Below are 25,168 nucleotides of genomic sequence, written 5' to 3'. Positions count from 1 at the left end.
AATGAGACAGCTTTGTAAGAGGTACTCACAATATTTTCAAAGCAGTGAGCCTGTTTGTAAAGTGTAACGGATGATCAGAAAATTACAGGGTGAAATATGTACATCTAGAAGAGATTATAATCCCATAAAGCTGAACTAATTAGAAAGCATATCTACGGTAATTTTTATTTTTATATTTGTTCCTAAGTGTCTGTTCTGTGTGCGCAGTTTATGTAGCTTGGGAAATATTAATGGACCAGTGCCAATGCAAAATTGTATGCTTTTTCTGGTTATGTGATTGTCCAGATTTTGAGTGTCCAGTAAGGGACACATGATTGCCATGTGATCATTCTGGGCAAAGCTGAGTGCAAAGTATTCTTGATGCAGTTTTAAGGCAATAATTTTGGAAAGAATTGGAAAGATTCAACCATGAGCTCTAATAAAAGATTCCCAAATATATGTAAATATGGATAAGCATTGACATCATAATTGTTTCCTGCCACCTCTTTCCCTTGGAGATAAAACTACAGATTTAATGCCAAAGCTGGCTCCTTGTACGTGGGTGTCCAAGGCAACTATTTGTGGATGGTTTTCAATTCCCAGATTATTGCCTTAGACACATCTATAAACTTGAAGAATTGATGTAAAATATTTGGATGATCTGTTAATGTGTTTGACGAATCATTTACTTTGAGGTCTTCACACAATTAATCATTTTTATCAAGTCAAACACAATTAATCAAACTCATCTGTACATTTACAGGGCCAGGCTATTTAGAAGTCAGATGTCTTATGACAAAGTATTTTTAAAATAATCCAAATGTTAATACAATGTGAATAAATTTAAATTTTGTGCCATTTACATTTTTTCAATTTAATATTTCTGGTAAAGTGGTGATTAGGAATCAAACCAAAGCCTTATACAATCAACCAATTAATTACTAATTGATTAATGATATTACAAATAAAGATTTGAGAACATACTACTATACTGCGAATTCTTAGAGGAATGTGCAGGTGTCACATTTATAATTTGTCATGTTGAAACTAGCTTATTTGTCTACTTTTCTAACTATTTCGATATATAGAGATCTAGGAATAAAGGAAGATGTTGCTTTACATTGCTTTATGTATATAAATGTGTCAATTAGATTTTCACATATATTGGTAGCAGGACATAATAGTTCCTCTTCAGAGCAATAAATAAACTTAATCCAAATATAAAATTTTAGCTCCTGTGCATTGAAGCAATGTGAATCTGAAAGCCAAGAATCATTATTTGTCATTCAATTTTTAATTTTTCCTGCTGTGGCATTCACTTTATCTTTACTGTTCGTCCCGTTGCCCCTTAAGAATACTTCTTTTAAAAGGGAAAAAAGAATTGAGCACATAGAATGCTTTATACTACATCCTTATTTTGTGCATGTGTTTACTTTGCACACTTGAACTTTCCCATACTCCTTAGAAAGTTTTACTGAAGATGCATAAATGTACAGGACCCTGCAATCTGTTTGCTATTCTCGTATTGAAATGCAGAAAATTCATAAGCAATATAGTGAATATTATTTCACAAACCACAGAGGTACTGTATATATATTTTCCTAACTCCAAAATTTTCTATTTTGACTCAACAAATTTGTAAAAAAAAAAAAGCCCCAGTGGTAACTCTTTTGACTATTAGGACATTAACTGGCTGCTTCTTTATATGTAATTGTATTGTCTGCCTGCTCCTTTTTCGGAGATGTGTTTTTGTATGGATGTTTGAGCCAAATGGGAGGCTTCAAGCTATGATGTATTTTCCCAGTTTAAATATATTTAACATATGACAAACCCCAGACAAGGCTTTTAATAATGTAAGAAGAACTGCAGTGTTAGGTGGTTTATTTGCAAACTTTTCTCAGTGCTATCCATTTTATGGCACCTTTAACAATATACTTGTTTCCAAAGTACAAAATAAAGGTTAAAAAAAATTTCTAGCCATAACTGAATGTTGAGCAATAAAAACAATGACTTTTTGTGCATAGATTTAAAAGAAATACAAATTTTAGACATCTGCATGTAAATGCAAATATCTTGTTTACTGCTTTCTTAAACTTGATCAACCAACTCCTTGTTTTACTACTAATTTAAGGACTTGTAATGGCCTGTACACATTTTCTCTTGCTCTAATTCTTATGTCATCTTTGTCTCAGCTTCTGAGTCATACTCTTCAATGTTGTTCTGCTCACCTTTTGTATGGTTATAACTATTTTGCTTTCATTCTCTATAGATAAAATATACTACTTTAAAAGCCTATGCGGTGCAAATATTTATCTGTTTATCAAATACCACATTACACTGTATAATATCTGTTTTACTATATACTCTATTTTAGAAATAGCTGTTTAGAACTAGAGTGTGCTATTTTTGTGTTTTTCTGATGTGTGGTGCTAGATAAAAGTTAATTTTATGAACAAATCTCCCTTTCCCATTTTACTCCTAGGCAATACCACATTTGGGTCTTGTACTATTTCACTGAATATCTGTGTGCTATACATTTACACACATGGCCAATCAAGTACCTGTATCAGAGTACCTAGACTGGGGACATGTTCTCTCTGAATATATACTATCATTCTATAAAGTTCTCTCTAGCATATTTAATCAGGAAAAAAATAACTCCTCAGTAATGATATTTGATATCCTATACTGATTCTTCTTTCTCTCATCTACTTTGTAACCGCAACACATTTTGGTTATCCTTTGGCACTGTAGTTCTGAAACAAAGTATGCCAAGGAGAACCCAATGGTTTCAGTTTTGTGTGTCAAACTACTTTTTTCTTTAATGTTTTAAAGTACTAAAAAGTAGTCCTTCTTCCCCCCACAGAACATTCTAAATTCTTCAGTGGTGCAATTCAGCATCTCTGGAATCATATGGGGAGGGCTACCGTAGGGTGGTGCTGTGGGTTAAACCACAGAGCCTAGGGCTTGCCGATCAGAAGGTCGGCAGTTCGAATGCCCGCGACAGGGTGAGCTCCTGTTGCTCAGTCCCAGCTCCTGCCAACCTAGCAGTTCGGAAAGCACATCAAAGTGCAAGTAGATAAATAGGGAAGGTACAGTGGGAAGGTAAACGGCGTTTCCGTGTGCTGCTCTGGTTCGCCAGAAGCGGCTTTGTCATGCTGGCCACATGACCTGGAAGCTGTACGCCGGCTCCCTCAGCCAATAAAGTGAGATGGGCACTGCAACCCCAGAGTTGGTCACGATGACCTAATGGTCAGGGGTCCCTTTACCTTACCCTAGGGGTACAGTTATATTCTATTGGGAGGGGGAGAAGTGGAGCCCCTAGGAGAATCCATGTGAAAAGATGGTTCTGTCTTGATTCAAGGACTTGGGAGAGAAAAGTACAAATTAGGTGCAACAAATTAGGAGTAACACTAGGTGATCCACAACAATGAACCCTTATGTTTGGGTTAAGACACTTGATGGGCCCAATAATATTACACCTGGGACTGCCAGAAGGCATTGATTGTATGAACTGGTGCATATAAATGGGTCATATATGTTGCCTCACTATATCAGTGAGGCATGTAATACAATTATTGACTCAATGTTAGCCCACTGGTGACCCCTTACACTCCCACAAGCAGTTGTGCAGGGATTGACCACTGTCTGAACAAGAATCAATATTACCAAGGAGTATACAAAAAAATCTCTAGCTATTACTGTGTTATCAGTAGTAATTATCAAAGAAGGTATGCACCTTACCAAAATAAACTTGTCGTTTCAATAAAGTTAGAATGTCTGTATTTCCAGTTCTGTGTTGCTCTAGATTGCGCCAATACAACAGTTAGCATGGCTACACTGTGTTATGTTCTCTTGGTTGCCCCAGCTTTTGTGGATTATTTTAACCTCACAACACTACAAGCATGGGCCAATGGGTTGCCAATGGAATTGTGGCCTATGATGCCGCAGGCTGGTTCTGCAATCCTGGGCTTCCAAAGCGCACTTGGATGCCAATACATCTAAGGGCTGACCCATCCTTGCCTATAATTATCAGTATATGCAATAAAGAATTTCCACAACATGCAGTAATACCATTAATACAACAAAACAGACACACGGCCAAAAGAGGTTTGGTCTCAGTTTGTAAAGCTTGAGAAACTTAAGCATTGGTCATACTAAAGGTGCAATCATATGCACATTTGCTTGGGAATGTGTATTTCTCTCTTGACTAGAAATTTGCTATAAATTAAGAAAATTAGAGCCAAAGAGTGAACTGGAATATGCACTTGTTGTTTCCATGGCACCACAAATTGCACAGCCTAATTCTGAGCAGAATTTGGCACCATAAAGTACTGCAACAGTTGAATAGTAACTTTTAAAAAAAGTACTTAATAATCAGACTATTTCAGCTAGAATTCAAGTCCTGTTATTCATTACCAGTATCATCTTTTGCAAAAACCTACTGGATATCAAATATCTAAAATGGGGAACAACTGACCTTTAAAATATTTATTACAACTCTTTTCTGTACTATTACTGAAGCTGTAAAATCTTTAGCAAAATAATAATTGAGAAATCTAAGAAGCTGTTTGTTTACCGCACTTTTTAATAATAGAGGATAGTTAATATTAAAGCCACACGTCCTGGTTCCATGCACTGCTTCTGTATTTTGATTTAGCAAACAAACCATTATTCTGGAAATAAATACAAATGTATTTATCGGCACCCTGGCTATATTTTAAAGAATAGAAATTTTAAATACAAACATTTTCAGGATAATTGATTTGATTTTTTTAAAAAAAGAAAAGCTACAATCTTCTTTAAAAATGCAAGTCCGTGATTGTTTTCTAGTCCCTTATTGATACAATCCACCTCTTAAACAGAGAATCTCTTGATTTGTCTAATATGAGTGTCACATACTTTATACCAGTAATGTTTTCCCTAATTGTTTGGGCTTCATTGTTTTATAAATTATGCAAGTTTGTGTGAGTAATGTTTCTTGTGTTATTAAATGTCTGAAGAATAAAAATAAATGCTGATTATAAATATGTATTGGTTTGAGGATTAAGCACATAAACATCACCAACCTCACTGAGTAACATACTCAGTCTTCTGTAAATAACTACAAATTATCATGAATCTGTACTGTACATGCAAAAATGTGTTGTCTTACGTGTACAGTATGTACAAATTCATTTTCTAGCTATGACAAACGCATAAGCCATTGAGAGGAATATTAAAAGTAATACTGTAATAAAACTTCACTAATTATATCTTCCCCTTTATCACCAACTTTTTCACTTCTATCAGATCTTCTTTAGAGCTCACTCTTACACTTGTCAGCTTAGACTCATTTATTTTATTCTGATATTGAACAAAGTATTTTGATTCATTTTGTAAATACAAATGTAAAAATAAGAGATTTAATGTTGTCTTTTAAATACTCTTGATTTTCATTCTAATATGAATGTTGTTATATTGTACTTAGAACCTGTACCTTTAATATTACATTACCTTTATTAAGTGCATTGAACACATCAATTTTAGATGTGCTTTATGTACTGTTCTCCTGTAATAAAACTTCAGCTTCTAATGGAAAACTTGGTCACATTCATTTTTCACTTCAAGTACATTAAGTGTTACTGGACTGTGGTGAGTGGACCCTGCCCTCAGGGTTAGGATCTAAAAGACAGGAGCAGTAATCCCTAAACAGTGTGCAGCCCAGGGTGCCCTAAGAAAACTGCTTAGATTAGAAAACAGGCACCTACCAACAAGAGGCTGCTTGTTTTGTCTTTGCTTCACTGATTTCGCTTTGCCTTCCTTCCAGTCAGTCTATCTATTGTTTCTGTTGTTGTTTAGTCATGTCTGACTCTTCGTGACCCCATGGACCAGAGCACGCCAGGCACTTGTCTTCCACTGCCTCCCGCAGTTTGGTCAAACTCACGTTGGTAGCTTCGAGAACACTGTCCAACCATTTCGTCCTCTGTCGTCCCCTTCTCCTTGTGCCCCCAATCTTTCCCAACATCAGGGTCTTTTCCAGGGAGTCTTCTCTTCTCATGAGTTGGCCAAAGTATTGGAGTCTAAGCTTTAGGAGCTGTCCTTCCAGTGAGCACTCAGGGCTGATTTCCTTCAGAACGGATAGGTTTGATCTTCTTGCAGTCCATGGGACTCTCAAGAGTCTTCTCCAGCCTTCATGGATCACTGCCTTGTCGTGGCGAAGGGGCTTGAATAATTCAGAGAAGCTATGAGCTATGCCATGCAGGGCCACCCAAGACGGACAGGTCATAGTGGAGAGTTTTGACTAAACGTGATCCACCTGGGGCAGGAACCGGCAAACCACTCCAGTATCCCTGCCAAGAAAACTCCATGGACAAAAACAACTGTCTATATGGGGGGATAATTCTGCTGTAGTTCTGAATGCCATCATTCAGGCACTTGTAATATGCAGAATTATCCCTCTTTTTGAGAGGCTACATGCATTGCAGAATAATCTCCCAGTCTTCCATTCAAAAACATCGGAAGCTGCCTTTTATCAAATGTGATCATTGGTTCACCTAGCTCAGTATTCTCTACAATGACTCACAGTGACTTTCCAGGGTTTCAGGTGAGTCCCTGCCCTATGTGGCATTGCTGGATTGAATCTTGCATGGGACATTCTGTAAGCAAAGCAAGCACTCTGCTGTCATGGAATTCTACTCATATTGATCCAGAGCAGAACTCCAATGTATCATTAGCAGAGTAAAAACATAAACACGTTGCAAGATCCCCCCCCCAAAAAAAAACATACACAGAGGCAATTGTATTTAATCCAGCAGAGCTTTACTGCTACTGAAGGCAAATGAGTATAATGCTCACAAATCCAATACATTAAGGATTGGCATTGTCCATAAGAAATCCAGTTGCAGCAGACCTAACTTAAACTTACAATAACTTATAATAAGCCTAAACACTACATACAGAACACCACACCAGAAGGAAAGAGAGACAGAGAGTGAAACCCAGGCTCCTTCTGGCCTCACTATTATAGTCAGCATGAGAAAGAGATAACACAACCAGTTTGAACCAGCTGTACTCAGCCTCTCTGAAGGAATAACCCAAACATCATGAACATTCTGCTTGTTTCTTTCAACACAGAGAAGCTTCCAGAACCCTCTTGAATTAATTAGAATAGGAAAGATTTCTACACATCAGATCAATACTTTCTGTACTAAGAAACACAAACTCATCTACCAGTGTGGTATGGCTCCTTGTTGTGCACACCTAAATCCATTAATCACACAGAAGTTAGGTTAGCTGCCTTGAGAACAAGCAGTTCTTGATTTTACACTCCTTAGAAGTATATATTTTCATGAATAAGAACTCAAGTGTACTTCTAAACTGAGAGGCAGTATGATTCAGAGACTGCAGTTGGACAAGACCTGATTCTACATCCCACTTAGCCATGAAGCTCACTAGGTGACCTTCATCCTAACCTACCTCATGGTGGAGAACTATGTATGTTGTCCTGATGTCCTTTTAAAGAAAGGAAAGATAATAGGATTATACAAACATCATTTTTAATTCAGGAAAAAGGTTAAAGAAACACTTCACTAGGTACCTACCGTAAGAGGATTAGAGAGCAAAGATATAGAAAGAAGGCAAGATTGTATCTGAGAAAATAAGTTTATAATCAAGTTGTAAAAGCCCATTTTTCTCCCTTACTAACATTCCTTTCAAGTCCTGTACTTAACTCTTAGATTGGTATTCAGCTGCCCGCACCTCAAAATGGTCAGGTGAACCTCAAACAGGACATAAGAAAATAGAGTTGTATCCAGTGTTGGCTTGTTTATTTAGTTAGTTAGTTAGTTAGTTAGAAAAATATTTGGATAGTGTTACATCATTTTAAAAAATCAAAGCAGTTTACCACAATAAAAACAAAGCCACACAATAAAACCATTAAAAGTCATTAAAAAGTTAAAATGAGGCATCAATTAACCATTGTAGAAGGATGTAATCTAAATAGCTTGTATAGGTTTGGAATTGAAAAGTTTTCAGCAGGCATTTAAAAGTTGCCACAGAAGGTGCCCAGTGAATCTCTATTGGCAGAGTATTCCACAGGACTAAGCCGATGCCATTACAGGCTTGCTTTCTCCTTATCAAACGAGCCTCACCAATGCAGGGAATGACCAATGGTGCATATACTCTGAGTAGACCAACTGAAGCTAATAGACATAATTAATTTGAATGTGTTTACTCCAAGGTCTTAGTTGGATTCACCTCTTTGGTCCATTCAGCCATATTGTCTACACCAGGGGTCCCCAAACTAAGGCCTGGGGGCCAGATGCGGCCCAATCGCCTTCTAAATCCGGCGTGTGGACAGTCTGGGAATCAGCATGTTTTTACATGAGTAGAATGTGTCCTTTTATTTAAAATGCATCTCTGGGTTATTTGTGGGGCATAGGAATTCGTTCATATTTTTTCCCAAAAGATAGTCCGGCCCCCCACAAGGTCTGAGGGACAGTGGACCGGCCCCCTGCTGAAAAATTTTGCTGACCCCTGGTCTACACTGACTGATGACTCTCCAGGGTCTCTCCCAGGCCTCCCTGCAGATTTAACTTGGGGCCTTCTGCATCCAAAGCAGATGTTCTACTACTGAGTTACAGCCATTAATGTTGTCACAAGCAGTTCATGTGAGAGACCCTCAATCCTGGAGGCATAGGGAGCAAAGAGCCAGAAGGCTGAAGTTGGTTCCTGAAGTCTGCCTGCCTCTGCACCTCCAGATTGTACACCCCAGTGAACAGAAAACATTTCTTGAGATGCCCTCATTTTGCTACTGCTGTCTAAAGATGCAATTAAAACCTGGGCTGCCATTTAACACATGGCAGTCAAGGCCGGAGCAAGATTTGAGTTACATGTTCCAAGGGGCAAACTCCACTTAATGTTCTGGCAGTTTTTATTCTAATTTCAAAACATTTATTTATTTTTATACCATGCCTTTTTTTCCTCAAGGTATCTTACAGATAAAACAGTAATAGAATTAAAACTATATATTAAAAAACTACAGACAATCAAGAAAAACAGCATGGCACCAGCGCCTTTCATTGAAAGCTGTCAGTTCTCAAAAGCCTGCTGGAAAAAACTGGACTGTACAACTGGACTCTATGATTTGAAAGTAGAGACAGTGTATGTACTTTTGTAATCCAAGAAAATCTTTAATAAAAACCTTTTTTTAAAAAAAAAAAGGTCTTCACCTGCTGGTGGAAGGACAAGGTGGGGCACAGTTTAGCTTTTCTAGGGAGTTTAGCTTTTCATGGTGCAGTATAGGCCTATAGAAATTTAAGAAATAAACGTACTGTAAATTTAAAAAGAGGAATAAATGAAACAAATGACATTTTTATAATCACTTCACATATTCAGACACCAAGCCCTAGTCTTTTAATTTTTTTTAATTTTCTACGTCTTTGGATGTCCTTTGCCAACTTTTTACCACATAATTTAAATTAGTGTGCATTTTCAAAGGATTATTATTGTACAGTGTGGGCCCAGGATAAAGAGCAATCTATTATCATTATTGCATAAAGATAAACGAAAGTGTTTTTAAATTAATACAGTTTCCACAAATATTTAGTAAACGTTCTAAAACATTAAAATATAACTTACATTAACGTACAATATTTATTTTAGTTTTTCACCTGTTTCGCTAGCGCTGGCGTTATTCCACGGCTTAGGTTTTTATTTTTAATATTGTAGTTTCCAGCACAAAAGCTGGGGAGGGCAGTAAAGCCTGACGAGAAAAGGTTGAAGATAAAGAAATACAGTACAGTACTGAGGAAGCCTTTTCCCTCAGCCGAGCTCCTCCGGAGGCGTTTATTTCCCCTCCCCCTTTACATCAAGTATAAAAATGACGAAAAGGCGGGCCCTGCTGAGAGAAACTCGCTTGCCCACACCCAAAATGGATCCTAAGCTCCTTCCACTTCTGGCACTCCGGTTGGCTGGTTCGCTACCACGTGAATCCCTCGCGGGGAGATCGGCCGCGCTGGTTGGGTAATATTGCGAAGCAGGGGCGGTTCTTAGTGATCCTCACCGAAGCTCTGCTGTGGGGATGCAGTCGCCTCTTTCAGGCCTTGCCGCCCCCTCCAAGTCCAGGCCGGGCGAAGCGGCCGCCGAAGGCGCGAGATGGCAGCGAGCGGGAACCTTCTCGCCTGGTGAGTGCGCGGCTTGGGTCTCACTCCCTCCTTTTCCCTCCCCGGTCAGCCGCCGCCGTCCACATTCGGGGCACGATGGTCCTTCTGGAGCCGAAGGGAAGAGGGCGGGGGACCTTCATTTCCTGCAGTCGTTTGCTACGCAGTCCGGGGGAGAGCATCTCTGAGCGTGTGCAGAGTGCTTTTCTCCTCTCAGCGTTGAGGAAGCAGAACCCGTTCCTCCAAGAGGGTGGGATATGTAGCCTGAAAGTCTCTGTGTGTGTGTTCCCTTTAAAACATGTTAGCAAGAAGTCCATGTGTAGATGGAGGTAGGTTAGGCTAAGAGGTGCTTGTTGGAAAAGTGGGATATAAATGTGAGAAATAGTAATAATAACAAAAAGAACTAGGAGGTGGATAAAACTACATTTAAATATAGCATGTTTATTACAGAGTCACAGTATAAGAGCGTAAGAAGCACCTTCCCGGCTGCTGGGTGGCTAAAGGCCCATCTAGGCTACATTCAAGCTGTCCCTTTAAAGCACCATGGGACCTCTTTAGGCAGTCATGGCTTCCCCCAAAGAATTCTGGGAACTGTAGTTTGTTAAGGGTTCTAAGAGTTAGGAAGCCCCTATTTCCTATATAGAGTTAAATTTATCTAAGTTGCAATGGGACAGTAATAAGGGGTCTCTTAAAAGCTCTCATTCCCCTTAAAAAATTACAGCTCCAAGAATTCTTTGGGGAAAACTTACCTTTGTGCTTTAAACATATGGTGAATGTCACCCTGGTCTTGCAATCTAGGGTCACAATGGCTGTCCAGTTGCCTATTATGGGAAACTCTCAAGAAGGAGAGGTGAGAATGACGGCCCCCGCCTTCCCTGCTTGTGCTCCCCATGAACTTTTATACCTCCTCCAATAGTGGATGTAGAACAGAGCCATCATAGCCACTGTGGTGTTCTGTCTATTTCTGTGCATTTATAGCCTCCCCATTTCCACGTAGTTATAATTACAGTGGATCCTCCGGATACGAACTTAATTCATTCTGGGGGTCCATACGTACCCTGAAAAGTCCACTTCTGCACACACGTGCAACATGATAGAGCGCTTCTACGTATGGCGCACAGAGCGCTTCTGCACATGCGTGCGCAGCGAAACTCAGAAGTATACACTTCCAGGTTGGCCATGTTCGCAACCTAAAAGTTACGTTACCTGAAGGTAACGTAACCCGAGGGTCCACTGTATCTCAATTAGGAAATTATGCGAGCTGTTCTCCCATAATAATGATCAAGATCACAGGGTGATACGTTAAAAAATACCTCTCAATAATATCATAAAATATACTCAGCGTATAGAATTGCTGTCTTCCAGTGCAGTTCTGTGTAAGCTCAAGTTACTCTGAAGTAAATTGCATTGTCAATGGAGGCTACATCTAGATAAGTATGTGCAGGATTATTGTGATAGGCTGCAATCCAAAACAATGGAATGTCAAGACAATTTTTTTTGGTGCACCAGAGGGGAAATTGTGGGTTTTCTTCAATGATAAATTGTGGCTCCTTGCTGTATGATAAACCATGGTTTATCTTTCTGTTTGTACTGGTGCAGTATTTAACCCATCAGGAGTCTTTTTTAAAAAAACATTTACCATCTTAGTGCATATGTTAGAGGATAATTTATCAGATCCTTAAAATTCAGAGGAAAGATTATTTTGCACTCTCCTATTTTTCTTCTGCAGATATTCTTGGCATAATTTTTTGAATGCATTTTAAACCATTTATATTGTGCAAGCTATAAAACAAACCATCTCCAGTTTTAAATAAATAATGAACACAAATGGTTTTGTTATTGGTTGGCACATCAGTAGAGTCAAGAGAGGAACTAAGATGGAAAATTGAATGTTTGGGAAAGCGTTCATCTATTCATATAAGCAAGTACAGTTATTGTGCAAGTTTTCCCTCTGTTTCATGAGATACACTTAGAATTATGCCATTGCCTTTTATACCACTGGATTTCAGTTTCTAAGCAATTTCCATGGTTAGTCTGTTGCAGTAAATTTGCCACAATACTGTTAAAATTTGCAGAATACAGTATTTAGCCCACTTTCCATCACCATTGTCATCAATTAGAATACTTAATCCAAAGAAGTTAGGAATAGACACAATAACATTTTGGGACCTGGTTATGACTTAATAGCTGATGAATAGTGATTTATGCTTAAACTATGATTTCCCAGCATTTATAAGCCATGTTTCTAGTACCCAAGCAGTGTGCAAGATACAAGTTAACTGATCTCCATCTAGTCAATGTTAAATTCGTTTTATTGTTATTAATTCATTGATCTGCCTTTTCTTACTCAAAACCAGGGATATTCCACCTACAAATGGTCACGATGTGTATTTCTCGCGAGATATTTATGAAAAATACTCATTGACTCCAACTCTCTCTGAGCTACTGTTACTACCAAAAAGGTACCAGTATATCTTTTCTTTCTAACTTTGGTTTGGAAGGCAACAAGCAGATGAGCCTGCAATTCATATGCATTCTGGGGAAGAACACATAGGTTTATTTTATATTATTGTTTATATCGTGCAACAATTTGAATAATAAAAATTGTATGTGTGTATGTTTGAAAAAACAGTTAAATTAGACATCATCTAGCACATCACATTGCACTTGCTGCAACAGGCAAAAAAATATTTAAGTGATTTGCCAAGACTCTCAGCAATTTTCACGTGTCCAGGGGTGCAGAGGGGCGGTGAGTTTGGGAAAACATGCATTAGGACTTATTTTCAAATAAGCACATGTGATTGCACCTTTGCATTACATTCAGTGCATGTTAACTTGGAAGTTCATTCCACTATGTTCCCATGTTATTAATTAGTTTCTTTTCGGGGGGAAAGCCTGTACAAGGGTTTCCTTTGGGAGGAGCAAGAATCCTGAACCTGGGACCTAACTTGTCAAGAGAAAATGGGGCCAGTATCTCCCCCTTCATCTCGGGAGTTAACTTGGGGAGGGGGAAGAGAGAGAGAGAGAGCTTTGCTTAACTGCATCTAAGGAAGGCTGTGGTTGTGGCTTCAACAGTTTAGGGCAGAACTTGGTGAGGAGGAGGAGTAGTAAGTGAGGAGTATATGCTTACTAGAACATAAACAGATAGTCACCCCCATGAAAACAGGAATGTGGCTCTATCCATGATGCCAACATTAAGGACATGGAGAGACAAAGGCTGCTGATGGAAGAACAGTGCTCCCAAGAATGTGTGGATTCGCACCTGAGACACATCCCTTCTCTCCTCATAGAAGCTGTGATCTGAGGAAGAAGGGAGTCTGCTGACAAAAGGGTCAGTCTAAATAAAGAACAGGCTGGCGATGTAGGTGAAAGGGGGCTGTCAAAGTGATTTAGGCTTGCATTCTGCTGAAGGCTTTGACAGCAGCAGCGTGAAATAATCCTGATGGGCTCCCGTCCCACTCCTCGTCAAACGTAGCTAATTTAAGCTGCTAGAATCTCTTGACATTCCTACATCGGGCACATCTGAGTCAGCATCTTGTTGGTGTAGCAGCTTAATTAAATTTGCCAGTTCGTGCCACAAGGATGGACATGTTCTCTCATTCTGAGAGACAGCTGTGTAGTATTATTAAGAGCTGTAGACATGATACTGTTGAGACATTTTCCTGGTGTGTAAATCAAGTCTTTCTTTTTCACTAGATCAGCAGTTAACACTCAGTTTAGTTAATCCAAAATGTGCTTATTACTGAGCGTGCTTATATGTTAAATAATTAAGAGCTAAGCCAGCCATCACCCATTAGAGTGTTTTGAGTATCGTCCGAATAATTGATAGCACCGTTTGAGGACCTATGTGCTGTGGGGTGGCATTTATATAACATAAACTGGCCTGGATCCAAAGTGCCACATATCAAGTTTCATGAGCCCAAGGGACTTTTATGTTTGTTTTTCTCATAAAAGGGGGGCTTGGCTGTCTGGCTGGTGTACCGACCACCTAGCGCACCAGCAGCCACCCTGTCGGACCTGCTGGAGGTGGTGGCAGGCTGGGCCTGGGAGTTCCCTAACCTACTGGTTTTGGGGGACTTCAACGTCCATGCGGATGCCACCCCTCCTCATGGGTTCCGGATCTGGTGTCTTCCATGGCGACATTAGGGCTCTCCCAGTTTGTTTTGGGTCTCACACATCAGGCAGGCCACACGCTGGATTTGATCTTTGGTGCGGGTATAGATGTGATCATGTCCTTAATTGTGGAAGTGCCATGGTCTGATCACTACGCTCTGAAAGCCAGGATTGACTTCCCACCCCTCCCCCGCTTGGGTGGCGAGCCTATTTGGGCTCGCCCGCAAAGGCTGATGGATCCTGACGGATTCCGTCAGGCCTTGCGGGACCCTGCTCCCCCTGGCGGCTCACTAGATGAGCTGGTCGAGAACTGGAATAACTGGCTCTTGGCGGCCATCGATGAGATCGCACCTAAGCACCCTCTGCGACCCCGCCGAAACCGGGCCCCCTGGTTTACCGAGGCGCTTCGGAAAATGAAGTGGGACCTCAGACGGCTAGAGCGAGTATGGTGGCATGCTCGCGATGACGCCTCAAGAACATCTTATAGAAATGTTCTTGCCTTGTTCTCACCGCCTATGAGATGGCGGTGAAAGCTGCAAAGAAGTCTTACTTCTCAGCTTCCATCGCATCCACTAGCTCTTGCCCAGCACAACCTTTTAGAATAATTAGGTCTCTAGCAACCCTAGAGGAACAGCCAAATTTAAATACAAATTTGACCCATAGCTGTGAGGCATTTGCGAGCTTTTTTGCGGAGAAAGTCTTGATACTCTGCTGTGACCTCCCTGCCAATTTGGATACAATAACAGAACTGGAGGCCCCTCGACTGTCTTCGAGTCCGGTATTGGACCACTTTGATCGGATACTCCCTGCCGATGTAGACAGATTCCTCCGAGCTGGAAGGCCCACCACTTGCTCCCTTGACCTGTGCCCATCCTGGCTGATTAGAGCGTGTCCAGATGAGGTACAGGCCCCCCTGGGTGAGATCACCAACTTGTCCCTTGGCACAGGGACTTTCCCAGAGGAGTTGAAAGAAGGAGTGGTGCATCCGCTCTTAAAGAAAACATCTCTAGATCCTTTAGATCTATCCAATTATCGCCCGGTTTCGAATCTTCCGTACCTGGGTAAGATAATTGAGAGAGCGGTTGCCGAACAGCTTGGTAGGTTTCTGGATGAAACATCGGCTCTAGATCCATTTCAGTCCGGCTTTCACCCTGGTCATGGGACCGAGATGGCTCTGGTCGCCTTAACAGATGATCTCCATAGACAACTGGATCGAAGTGGGTCGGGACTGCTGACTCTTAGATTTGTCAGCAGCTTTCGATATGGTCGATCACGAACTTTTAGACCACCGCCTTGCTTATACAGCTGAGAAGGGGGGAGGGAGGATACTTGAAAAATAGTCAAAAAATGAGCTCACATGAGCCTCTTACTTACAATGAAAGAACACAGTGGGACTTGTTTTTGAATAAACATATGCAAGATTCACTTAAGTGGTTTCTTGGATCTTGGCCATTCACCTGTTGTTCAGTTGGCGGTGTTTCTTCAAAGTAGTCATTCAGGTTTCATTTGTTTTTAATATTCTTTGGGGGGAAAGAGATAAACATCATGGTTTAGATATTAAAAATGTTGCAGTAACAATATGAATTATGCTCGCTGTTGAATGAGAATTAAGGCTGTTGGTCTTGTAGGCTTTTGCCTACATTTTTTTAAAAAATTGTCTGTATTTGTTTAAGGCATGCAGAAGGCAATGCAGGCATATCAAAAGATGCATCAAAAGAAAACAAGTCTTCTAGCGGACAGCCTGCAGTAAAACCTACTGAAGTGGCATCCCAATCTGCAGCAGAAATTGCATCTTTTCAAGAGCCTAGAGTCCCCTATCCTTACTTTTCTAGTTTGACAGAGAAACAACAGAGGAAATACTTATTTTTGTTGTCTGCATACTTAAATGCTGATCCCAGCCTGATAGATCCATCTGAGCAGAAAGATCATTTACAATATCTGGTAAGGGTTCCGTCTCTATTTCCCATAGTAGTGACAAGATTTGCTAATCAGATGAACAAGTGTTACCAGCTAGCCTTGCGTGGAAACAGTTGTGTTGTGCCTGATTGAAGTACAGGCACATGAAGCCTGCTGTGTGTAGTTCTATAAACTTAGGAAGCTGCCTTGTTTTTATAGTGCAATACTCTCCCTGGCAGTAGCTCTCCAAGTTCTTCTCCACAGATCCCTTTTTGCTGGAGCTGCTAGGGATATACTGCTACCTTCTAGGTGCAAAATGTTTGTTCTCCAGCCAAGCTATGGCTGCTTTGTGAAAAGTTTTGTGTAAAGTAGTTTGCCTTGTAGATCTGTCCCTTTTCCCAACACCACTGAGAAATGCAAAGGAAGAAGAGGTTGCAGTAGCTTGGCAACTCGTAAATCCTGATAGATGATGAAAACCCCGAAATCATACCTGCCAAGTTGCTGTCAGAGAAATAAGGGACCGGGCCAGAAATAGCAGACCGGAAGTAGTGCTGCCGCCATTTTGGAACTGGGCGCAGCATGGTCAGAAGTGACTTTTGATGCTGCTTTGCCCAGTTCCAAAATGGCCGCCGCGCCAGAATAAACCGGGAAAAAACAAAAAAAATCTGTTTTTTCAGCTAGGAACAGCTGGAAAAACGGGGATTTCCCGGGGAAAACGGGAGACTTGACAGCTATGCCACAAATCCACATTTGTGGAGCAGCAGGTGCATTTCAGGTGGCCTTGGGGAAGGCCAAAGCTCAGTGGTAGTGTGTATTGCATGCAAAAGGTCCCACATGTTCAGTCCCTGGCATCTCAACTTCTCCTCTGTCAGTATGCTTCTGAGTACCAGTTCTCTGGGGAAAGCGTTGTTGCCCTAGGGTAACGCTTCTGAGCTTCCTCTGTTCCACTCTTGAGGTTCCCCCCCCCTTAGAATCAGGTGGCATACACATTTTATTAAATATGCAAAACTGAACTATGCCTGTGTATGTGGCTGCCATGGAGCTGGCAGGAGAAGTGCACATGCCGTCCACTGTTGTCCCTTTTTACCATCTGAATTTGTGCAAGACACTTTCAAAACAAGGCAGGCGGAGGCAGAGGATGGGAGCTGAAAAGAAAGCTGGGTGGGAGGAAGAGAAATGAAGGACGCAGCGGCCAAGTTTGATTGGAGGTTGGTGTGGAATGCTGTGCTGAGTGACAGCAGAGCAGTAAAGGAAAGAGGAGGGAAAGGGGTAGAAAAAAACTTCCAGGAATGAGGAAGAGAGAGCCAGAAAGAGAATGAAAGGTGAGGAAAGATAACAGATAAGGGGATGCAAGGGCAGACAAAGGATTTAGTGCAACATTTTGGTTGTATCCAGTGCTTTTCTTCTAGAAAAAATGGTGCCGGTACTTCATACACTTGAGTACCCCCAGAAAAAAGCACTGGTTGTATCTCTGTTGTGTGTATTTTTTTTGTAACCTCAGTCTAGACTACAACACAGCTTTGTCTCTTGGTCTTGTCTTCCCATTAAAGCCCACTTAATGTGTCTCTTTCAGCACATTCGGAGTGTGAATAATAGCTACTATCTCTATATATCTACATCTATCTATAAATGTAAAAAATGAAGATGCAATATTATGTAGGTTCTGTTTGTTTTTTAGCAAATGAAAGAATTTGTAAGCAAAGAAGTTGGCGAGTTCTTGAAGTTTGCTCAAAATGCCGCCAGAAGTTGCTCTAAAGATTATAATAACATCTCAGAGGAGGCCTTGCTTTACACCAAGGTAATAGCTGTAAAAGGTTGCTTTGCTGCTTTATCACCTTTAAAAACATAGTTTGAAAACTACATAGGAAATGAGGTTTTATTAGCTGAGAGGCGCTATGTGTAAGACGTTTAAATATATATATTCTGAGGAAACACATACCCTAATTTCAAAACAGCAACAAATATTTAAGTTGTATACATCTGTAACAAATGCAATACAGGCAACTTGCATCTTATGCAGAGGTTATGTTTCACGGATGGCGTGTATATGCAAAAATGTATTTGCCATACTTTTCCGTGTATAATACAAGGTTTTTTTTACTCTAAAATAATGTTCAGAAACATGCCTCGTCTTATATAAGGATAGTAAATGGGGGGGGGGGCAGGTGATTGGCTGCTGCCACTAGCAAAAGATTTGGTGGCTGATTGTTGGCTGCTAGAAGGGCTGCTTTGGATTGGCTGTTGCTCCTCCAATTGGGTTGGTGATTAGTTTCTGCAGCAAGGACTGCTGTGGATTGGCTGTTGCTGCCGCGATTGGCGGCTGCTGTTCTGGGACGCGCGCGATTGTCAGCGGACACCTTTTCTCAGTTGGGTTAGTGATTTTCTGCTGGGGAAGGGTCTGTTGGTGATCGGCTGTCACTGTGGCAAGTGGGCAGTGGATTGGCGACTGCTGGCATTTGTCAGCGTCAGTGCTGAGGGTGAGCGATTTTCGGCAATCCCCTCCCCCCAAAAAAGCTGTACAACTCTGGGCAATCCCCCCCCCAAATCTCAACAACTCTGAGCCATCTCCCCCCATTTTCTTAAAATTGAGTCTCCCAATTTTTATACACGGAAAAGTACTCAAATGCCACACAAACACACTCTTACCTTCCGGAGGCAGCACACCGGATGGGTCTTCCCCGCACCCCCAGAAGAGAGCTTTTAAGCTCTCAGGCTTTCCTCCTGGTCTCTGGGAGGTTGTTGTGTAAGTTGCAAGATGCTTGTATTGCAGAACTGAAACTCCATTGTAATTTAGCTGTCCGTTATTTCTGAGGCACCGTTGCAGAAAGCGCACTTTTACAACCGTATTTTCTTTTACCTTCCAAGAAATTTTTAGCATCTCGTATTGGTTATGTGACGAAGTATCCTGAATGCTATAACCTACAAGAAGTTACCAGCATCATGGGAGGAAAGTTCTGTACAGAACTGACGTTTAAATTGGAAAAATGCCTTCTTGCTTTGGTAAGTTGTACTTTCTGGAGGAAATTGTATTTCCAAGACTAACTCTAACTCAGCATCATCTACACTGGCTGTTGCTGGTGCTCTGAGTTTCAGGCAGGGATCTTTTTTGGCCCTTCCTGGCGATGCCAGGGACTAAATCCGAGACATTCACAGGTTCTTTGCCACCGAGTGAAGGGAGGCAGGGCACTTCTCATGACAGTTCTGGCACAGAACTCAAGTGTCAGGGACTGGTTGAACCCAGAGGAACAATGGGGAGAACAAGTTGGGGAACCCCTAAGGGAAGAAGTCTCAGAGCCTGGGGATTGGTGGTGGCGCGACAATGAATGGTCAGAGGGAGAAGACTGGGAGGAGGAGATGTCAGAAGCCGAAGAGGTAACAGGGCTTGGTGAGCGGGGAGAGTCTGTGGGAGAAGTCCAGAATCCGAGACGGGAGAGGAGGGAGAGCAAGCAGCAGAGATGAGTAAGACTAGTCAAGAGACACGGGTGTCTTCCCCTCTTGCTGTGACCAGCTCTCCTGCCTCTGAAGTGGGAGGAGCAAAGACGAGCATGCTGGCACAGTCACTGAGTGGAGATATGTGTGTGCGTGTGTGTAGACTTTCTCCGTAACCGCTGAACCAAATTGCATCAAGTTAGGACAAAGCGTACCTTGCCCATCAGGGAGGGATCTGGCATAAAAAAATTTCCAAACCTTAAATAGTACCTTAAATAGTGATTAAACACAAAAAGTGGCGCCCAAATTAAACATCACCACCAGAAGTTCTGAAGACTCCAGCAGCTCCAAAGCTGCACCGCCAGATGGCATCACAAAATTTCACAGCAACCAACTGAAAATAGTCCTTTTGCAGCAACAAGGCCCAGCTTTTTCAATAGGCCGCAGCATTGCCAAGCAGGGGAAAACAAACAGAATAGGGACTTTCACAACCCGGGGGGGGGGGGCACAGATGAGGCACAACAAAGGGAGGGGGAAACACATAGCCAGGGGGGGGGGAGACCCTGAGTCAGCCAAAGCAGTGGGGGGTGGGTTGGGACAGGGAAAAATGAGTAGGCCGCAGCATTGCCCACCAGGGAAAATAGGCCACAGCTGCGTGAAGTTCCTGCAGCCAATCGGAAGCCCCGTCAGATGTTCGGCTTTCAAAAATTGTTCGCAAACCAGAACAGCCACTTCTGGGTTTGCAGCGTTCAGGAGCCAAAACGTCTCAGAACTAAGCTGTTCAAAAACTAAGGGTACAACTGTACTGAAGTTTTCTGTTCATTTGGAAGCCAAGCCAAAAGTGTTTGTTCTCTTTTTTCATTCTTTTTTCATTCTAGGGAAAGGTGAGCCTTGTTAAGCGATACTTTGCAAAACTGCCTGCACCAATACAGTTACCCGATAACCATAAAAATAAGGTGGACATTGCAACTCCAGAGCAGAGGGCTTTGACGCTTCACAATGTAAGTAAATGGGTTGTAGAGGATGCTATCAACAAGAACTATGACCACACAAACCCCTCAGTTTGGGTGGCAGTTGTGAACCAGCTGTTCTTAACAAACTATTCCTAGTGATTATCTTCTGCCCAAAAGTACATCACATCACCTAATCAGAAATGACTTTTGTAGTGGCTGATACAGTTTAATGGAAGGTAGAATGGAGACATATACAAGTTTTAATTTGGTCTTGGATCCAAAGAACTGAAGGAGCAGAGAAAGAAAATGTGTTTGTGCAGTTGTGTGAATGGTTGTGCAAGTGCTAGTTGAAGGCTTCTTGCAGTGTAGCACCCACAACCTGTTGAGGGTCGCATTACACTATGAGAAACTCAGTTACCGGTAATAAACAAGATGTGGTGTGTAACATGAAAAATCCAGTGCACTGCAAGCAGTTTTTTACAAGAACCTCTGCAGACACTTACCTAAGTGCTTACACTCTTGGATTTGAGAATCAATTTTCTTGTGTAGTGATCTTCCACTAAGCTGGAAGTGATCCTTTGGTGGGCACACAAGGCTTTTTGCTAGAGGAACAGTACATTCAGAACCAGATCTCTACATTAATCAGTGTTCTTCAACCTTGGTTCCCCATATGTTGTTGGACTACAACTCTCAGCATCCCTAGCCACCTTATCTAATAGTCCAGCAACATATGGGGACCAGAAGTTGAACACTGAGTGAATGAGCTTTCATTCTGAAAAATCGTTCAGCATTTTGCTCTGTTTTTATTGTGGTTTTATGCACCATCTAAAAGTGCACTACAGCTGAAGAATTCTTCCAAGAGTTATTAGGGCATCTAATCATGCAATCAAGGAAGTTGCTTCCATCTTTAAAATCATTAGTGTTTGAATCCATGAAAATATATATGCAGCATTAATAAATACCTGCTTTAGAAATACATGCTTTTAGAAATTTGGCTCCTCTTTCTCCCCTGCCCCCAAATCAAATGATATTTTTCATACTATTTTCCCCTGCTGGATGTACTTTCAGTACATGCCTAATAGGGGAATGCCATATTGCTCTCACTCTGATTTACACTTTGTTTTCTCATTTTGTTTTCAAAAAGGATGTTAGTACAGATCCAAATGCTGAAAAACTTGTATTGAAATATGGTCCTCAGGTAGTGCTGACAAGTGAGTCGTTATTTACATTGTTGAACAATAATGGTATGAGTTACAGTGAACAGTGGGAACTTCCGGTTTCTGTGAAAATCATCTCGAATGAAGGTATATATGTGTTATTTATATATACACACAAACACATACACAGAAATATATTTTGAGCCAAAGGGCTGGTGCTTATTTTCTGGTACATATAATATAAATTGTGTGTTTTCATACATATAGCAGATATCAAATTAGAATATTATTGCCCTGACAACATTTGCTGCTAGCCCTTTGAAGATGCTGGTGAATTTTGAACTGTACCCACATACCTAGGGGAATGCCTAGTTGAACTAATTGAGACTTCCTTCTAAGTAGACATGTCTAGGATTGCATTGGACATGCTTAAGGGTTTTGCTGTTAATCTCTTGGAATTATTCTGGAAATGAAGGGGGAGGGGGAGATTTCTTTGTAGCGGGGAAAAGGTCAGTAATATCCAGAGGTGTTTTACTATGTTGCAGCAGAAACAAGACTTAGCAAATTTGTTAACAAACATCAGGAAATAACAAAGAACAGGAAAAATAGGTAAAGCAAAGTAGCAAAGTTTTTAGAGAGAGATGCGCAGATATATTGCATCCTTCTTACTACAGTACTTAGAACAGTAACAGTATCCAGAGACATGGAGCACAACTAATAATGATTTCTGGTGATATATTCCTGCTGCTACTTCTTCCCAACCCCATCCCCTAGAGATGTAAAATTTCCAGAAATTTTGAAGCTTGGGGGAAAAAATTCGGAAAAAATGAAAAAAATGCTACATTAGCACTTCTTTTTTCTTTTCCAGATTGAAAGTCATTCTGTTACTTTAGAAAAATAAAATATAACTATGGGTAATTTTAATGGGCACAAAGTTATCACAACTAGCATATTAAAAATATAGTGTATCCAAACAGGAATTGAAATTTGACTTGTCATTCATCACTGTTTGCTATGCAACATGCTTACTCCACCTCCCATGTTTTGCCCATGAGACCTTATGTATTTCCTCACACTGATGTGTGTGGTCTGTTAACCACTTTAGCTACTACTACCGGTATATGCTTAAATTAGTTTATTTCACTTTTTAAAGACTGTTTTACAGCATTTAATATTTAAAATATTTTCATTTCTTTTTTTCTTTCATAACGCTTCTCTGATTGCCACAACAACACATATACTTGAAGGCCCTTTTTGTTGCTCTATATTTTCTTCCAGTGCTTTGAGGCCTAGTGAAGAGGAACAGAACCAATGCATACCACACGTGTGCAAAAACACAACTGAAACCTTTTTCTTTTCTGGTGACAACAGCACCTCCTAAAGGAAGAAATGTATCTTGTTCTTGCATTGGAGAGTTAAGTTTGTAACCTAGGACTTGCTTGTCCTCACAGAAATTAGAATAATCTGATACCATACATATTTTTAAAAAATGATTTATAAAATATTTGAACCCCTTATCTCAAAAGTATTTTATTCATCATGTTAAAATAAAACATTCCATAATCTATTTTTTATTTTTCAATTTTTCGGAAAAAAACAAAAAAGGCTTCAGGAAAAAAACGGGGGTGGGGGAAGAACCGGTTCCCCCCCGAATTTTTCCGGGTTTTTTCCGGACCTTCACATCTCTACCCCCACCCCCACTCAATTGTTCTCCCAAGTTGATTATGACCATTGATTCTAATGCTACATAATCATTTGCAGTTATACAGGAGAGAAGTCAAGGAACTGATTTTGTATACTGGTTCTCCACCAACCGCTCAGCTAGTTTTTGTGGTTTTTTACTGTAAGGACAGTTGAAATGCAGTGGTTTGTGAAAGGAAAAGATTTGTTAAAGCAGAATAAAAAAACCAGAATTATTATTATCATCATTATTATCATCATTATTATCATTATTATTCCCTGTCCGTCTTGCTGGGTTGCCCCATTAAAGTTACTGGGAGGAAGTCACTTTTATTTCTCTGCTGATTAATGCATCTTCTCACATCTTTCTTTAATTAAAAGGAATACAGGAAGTTAATTTGTAGGTAGGTGTCAAAAAATAATAATAACGTTTGTGCTACTGGAAAGTGAGCGTACACTTTTTTTTTCCTTTAAAGGTTTCAGACCAGTCAAAGTTGCCTACATTGATCCCCCTCTCCCAAAGAAAGAGATGGCAGTGAGAGAAAAGAACCATTTGTATCATGAATTTCTGGCAGATTTCCACATGACTAAAAAATCAAGCATTTTGGCACATGCTGCAATACTAGACAACCCACCTGAAGGACTTGTGAGTTCCATTTTATTCTTATTTAGTTTTATTGAGCACGAGGGAGAAATTAACTTTCCTGCAACTTACGAAATGGTACTTGACATCTTGTGTTCCCTGATTCTGCATAGAAATCTGGTACAGAATTTCTGTTCTTGCTAACCTCCCTTTATATTTTTGGGTGGGGGGAGTTTCACGTCATCAAGGGTTGCATGGATACATTTCTAAAAAGTGCAAGTGCTCATCTTGATCCAGCTCTTCTAGTAAGCTTTACCAGAGTCTTTTCCAGAGTGCTCTACCTTTGGTTTCCATTGGTACAGAGCATTTCTCCATGCAGAATGAAGGTGCCCCTTGTCATGCTGAGTACCTGGGTGGGCTGGGTCTCTGCAGATCTTTAACTTTCAACCTGCCTCAGTTTGCCCCCCTGAATACAAGGATTTTCTATCTTTGTCCTGCGTGGCTGCACTAAACACATAGGAAGCTGCCTTATTCTGAGTCAGACCATTGTTCCATCTAACCCAGGCATCCCCAAACTGCGGCCCTCCAGATGTCTTGGCCTACAACTCCCATGATCCCTAGCTAACAGGACCAGTGGTCAGGGATGATGGGAATTGTAGTCCAAAACATCTGGAGGGCCGAAGTTTGGGGATGCCTGATCTAACCCAACAGAGACTGGCAGATGCACTCCAGGGTTTTAGACAGGAATCTTTCCAAGACTTACCTGGAGAAATTCCCTTCTTGATAAATGAATGAATGAATGAATGAATGAATGAAACTTTCCCATTTTATTTTTACAACTACCCCCTATGAGGTAGTTTAGGCTGAGAGCCAGTACAGCACTGGCTCTTAAATGTTAGTATTTCCATTAATGTGCCTTGATCACAGAAAATGAGGCAAAATCCGAACAGGTAGCTAGTTTGCAAATCCTTTTACAAGAACATGTTTTCATCACTGATGAACTGGGTTTGAAAATCTTTAAGATGTTTTCTCCCTTCCAGTGTACATCTTCTAAACACTTCCATTTCCCTTGTTTTGCTTGTATCAGATGTAACAATCACAATCTAACAAACCACAATTTGTTAGAACATACGATGTGCTCACTTCCTTTTCTTACTGTGCAACTACTGTTTCCATTATGTCCAAACAAGGAAATTGTGATTTATTCTATTAAGTGCAAGCCTGGATCCAATCCTG

At 40.8% G+C, this 25,168-nt stretch overlaps 1 protein-coding gene and 1 long non-coding RNA gene across 4 annotated transcripts in view; one reads left to right on the top strand and one right to left on the bottom strand.

The window, feature by feature from the left end:
* LOC118093207 (uncharacterized) overlaps positions 1–10,153 on the bottom strand; it is a 36,323-nt gene extending 26,170 nt beyond the window's left edge. The window contains exon 1 of the long non-coding RNA XR_015946794.1: positions 9,633–10,153. This is a non-coding gene — a long non-coding RNA (uncharacterized LOC118093207). The remainder of the gene's footprint in view (positions 1–9,632) is intronic.
* The window catches only part of ICE2 (interactor of little elongation complex ELL subunit 2), a 34,133-nt gene continuing 18,974 nt past the window's right edge, over positions 10,010–25,168 (top strand). For 2 of the 3 annotated variants that reach the window (XR_015946793.1, XM_035132132.3), the window contains exons 1-8: positions 10,010–10,145; positions 12,479–12,583; positions 15,908–16,175; positions 17,809–17,928; positions 18,996–19,130; positions 20,438–20,560; positions 21,657–21,816; positions 23,826–23,995. Coding sequence is in view for 2 of the 3 variants with exons in the window: in XM_035132132.3 (XP_034988023.3) it covers positions 10,117–10,145; positions 12,479–12,583; positions 15,908–16,175; positions 17,809–17,928; positions 18,996–19,130; positions 20,438–20,560; positions 21,657–21,816; positions 23,826–23,995 (1,110 nt within the window). In the remaining variant the exon portion in view is untranslated. The remainder of the gene's footprint in view (positions 10,146–12,478; positions 12,584–15,907; positions 16,176–17,808; positions 17,929–18,995; positions 19,131–20,437; positions 20,561–21,656; positions 21,817–23,825; positions 23,996–25,168) is intronic. The other variant, XM_035132133.3, reaches the window with a different exon arrangement.

Source organism: Zootoca vivipara, chromosome 13 (genome assembly GCF_965207765.1).
Source record: "Zootoca vivipara chromosome 13, rZooViv2.hap1.1, whole genome shotgun sequence".
Lineage (NCBI taxonomy): Eukaryota > Metazoa > Chordata > Lepidosauria > Squamata > Lacertidae > Zootoca > Zootoca vivipara.
The sequence above is the reverse complement of the archived record's forward strand: the minus strand, read 5'-3'. Positions and strand labels throughout refer to the sequence as shown.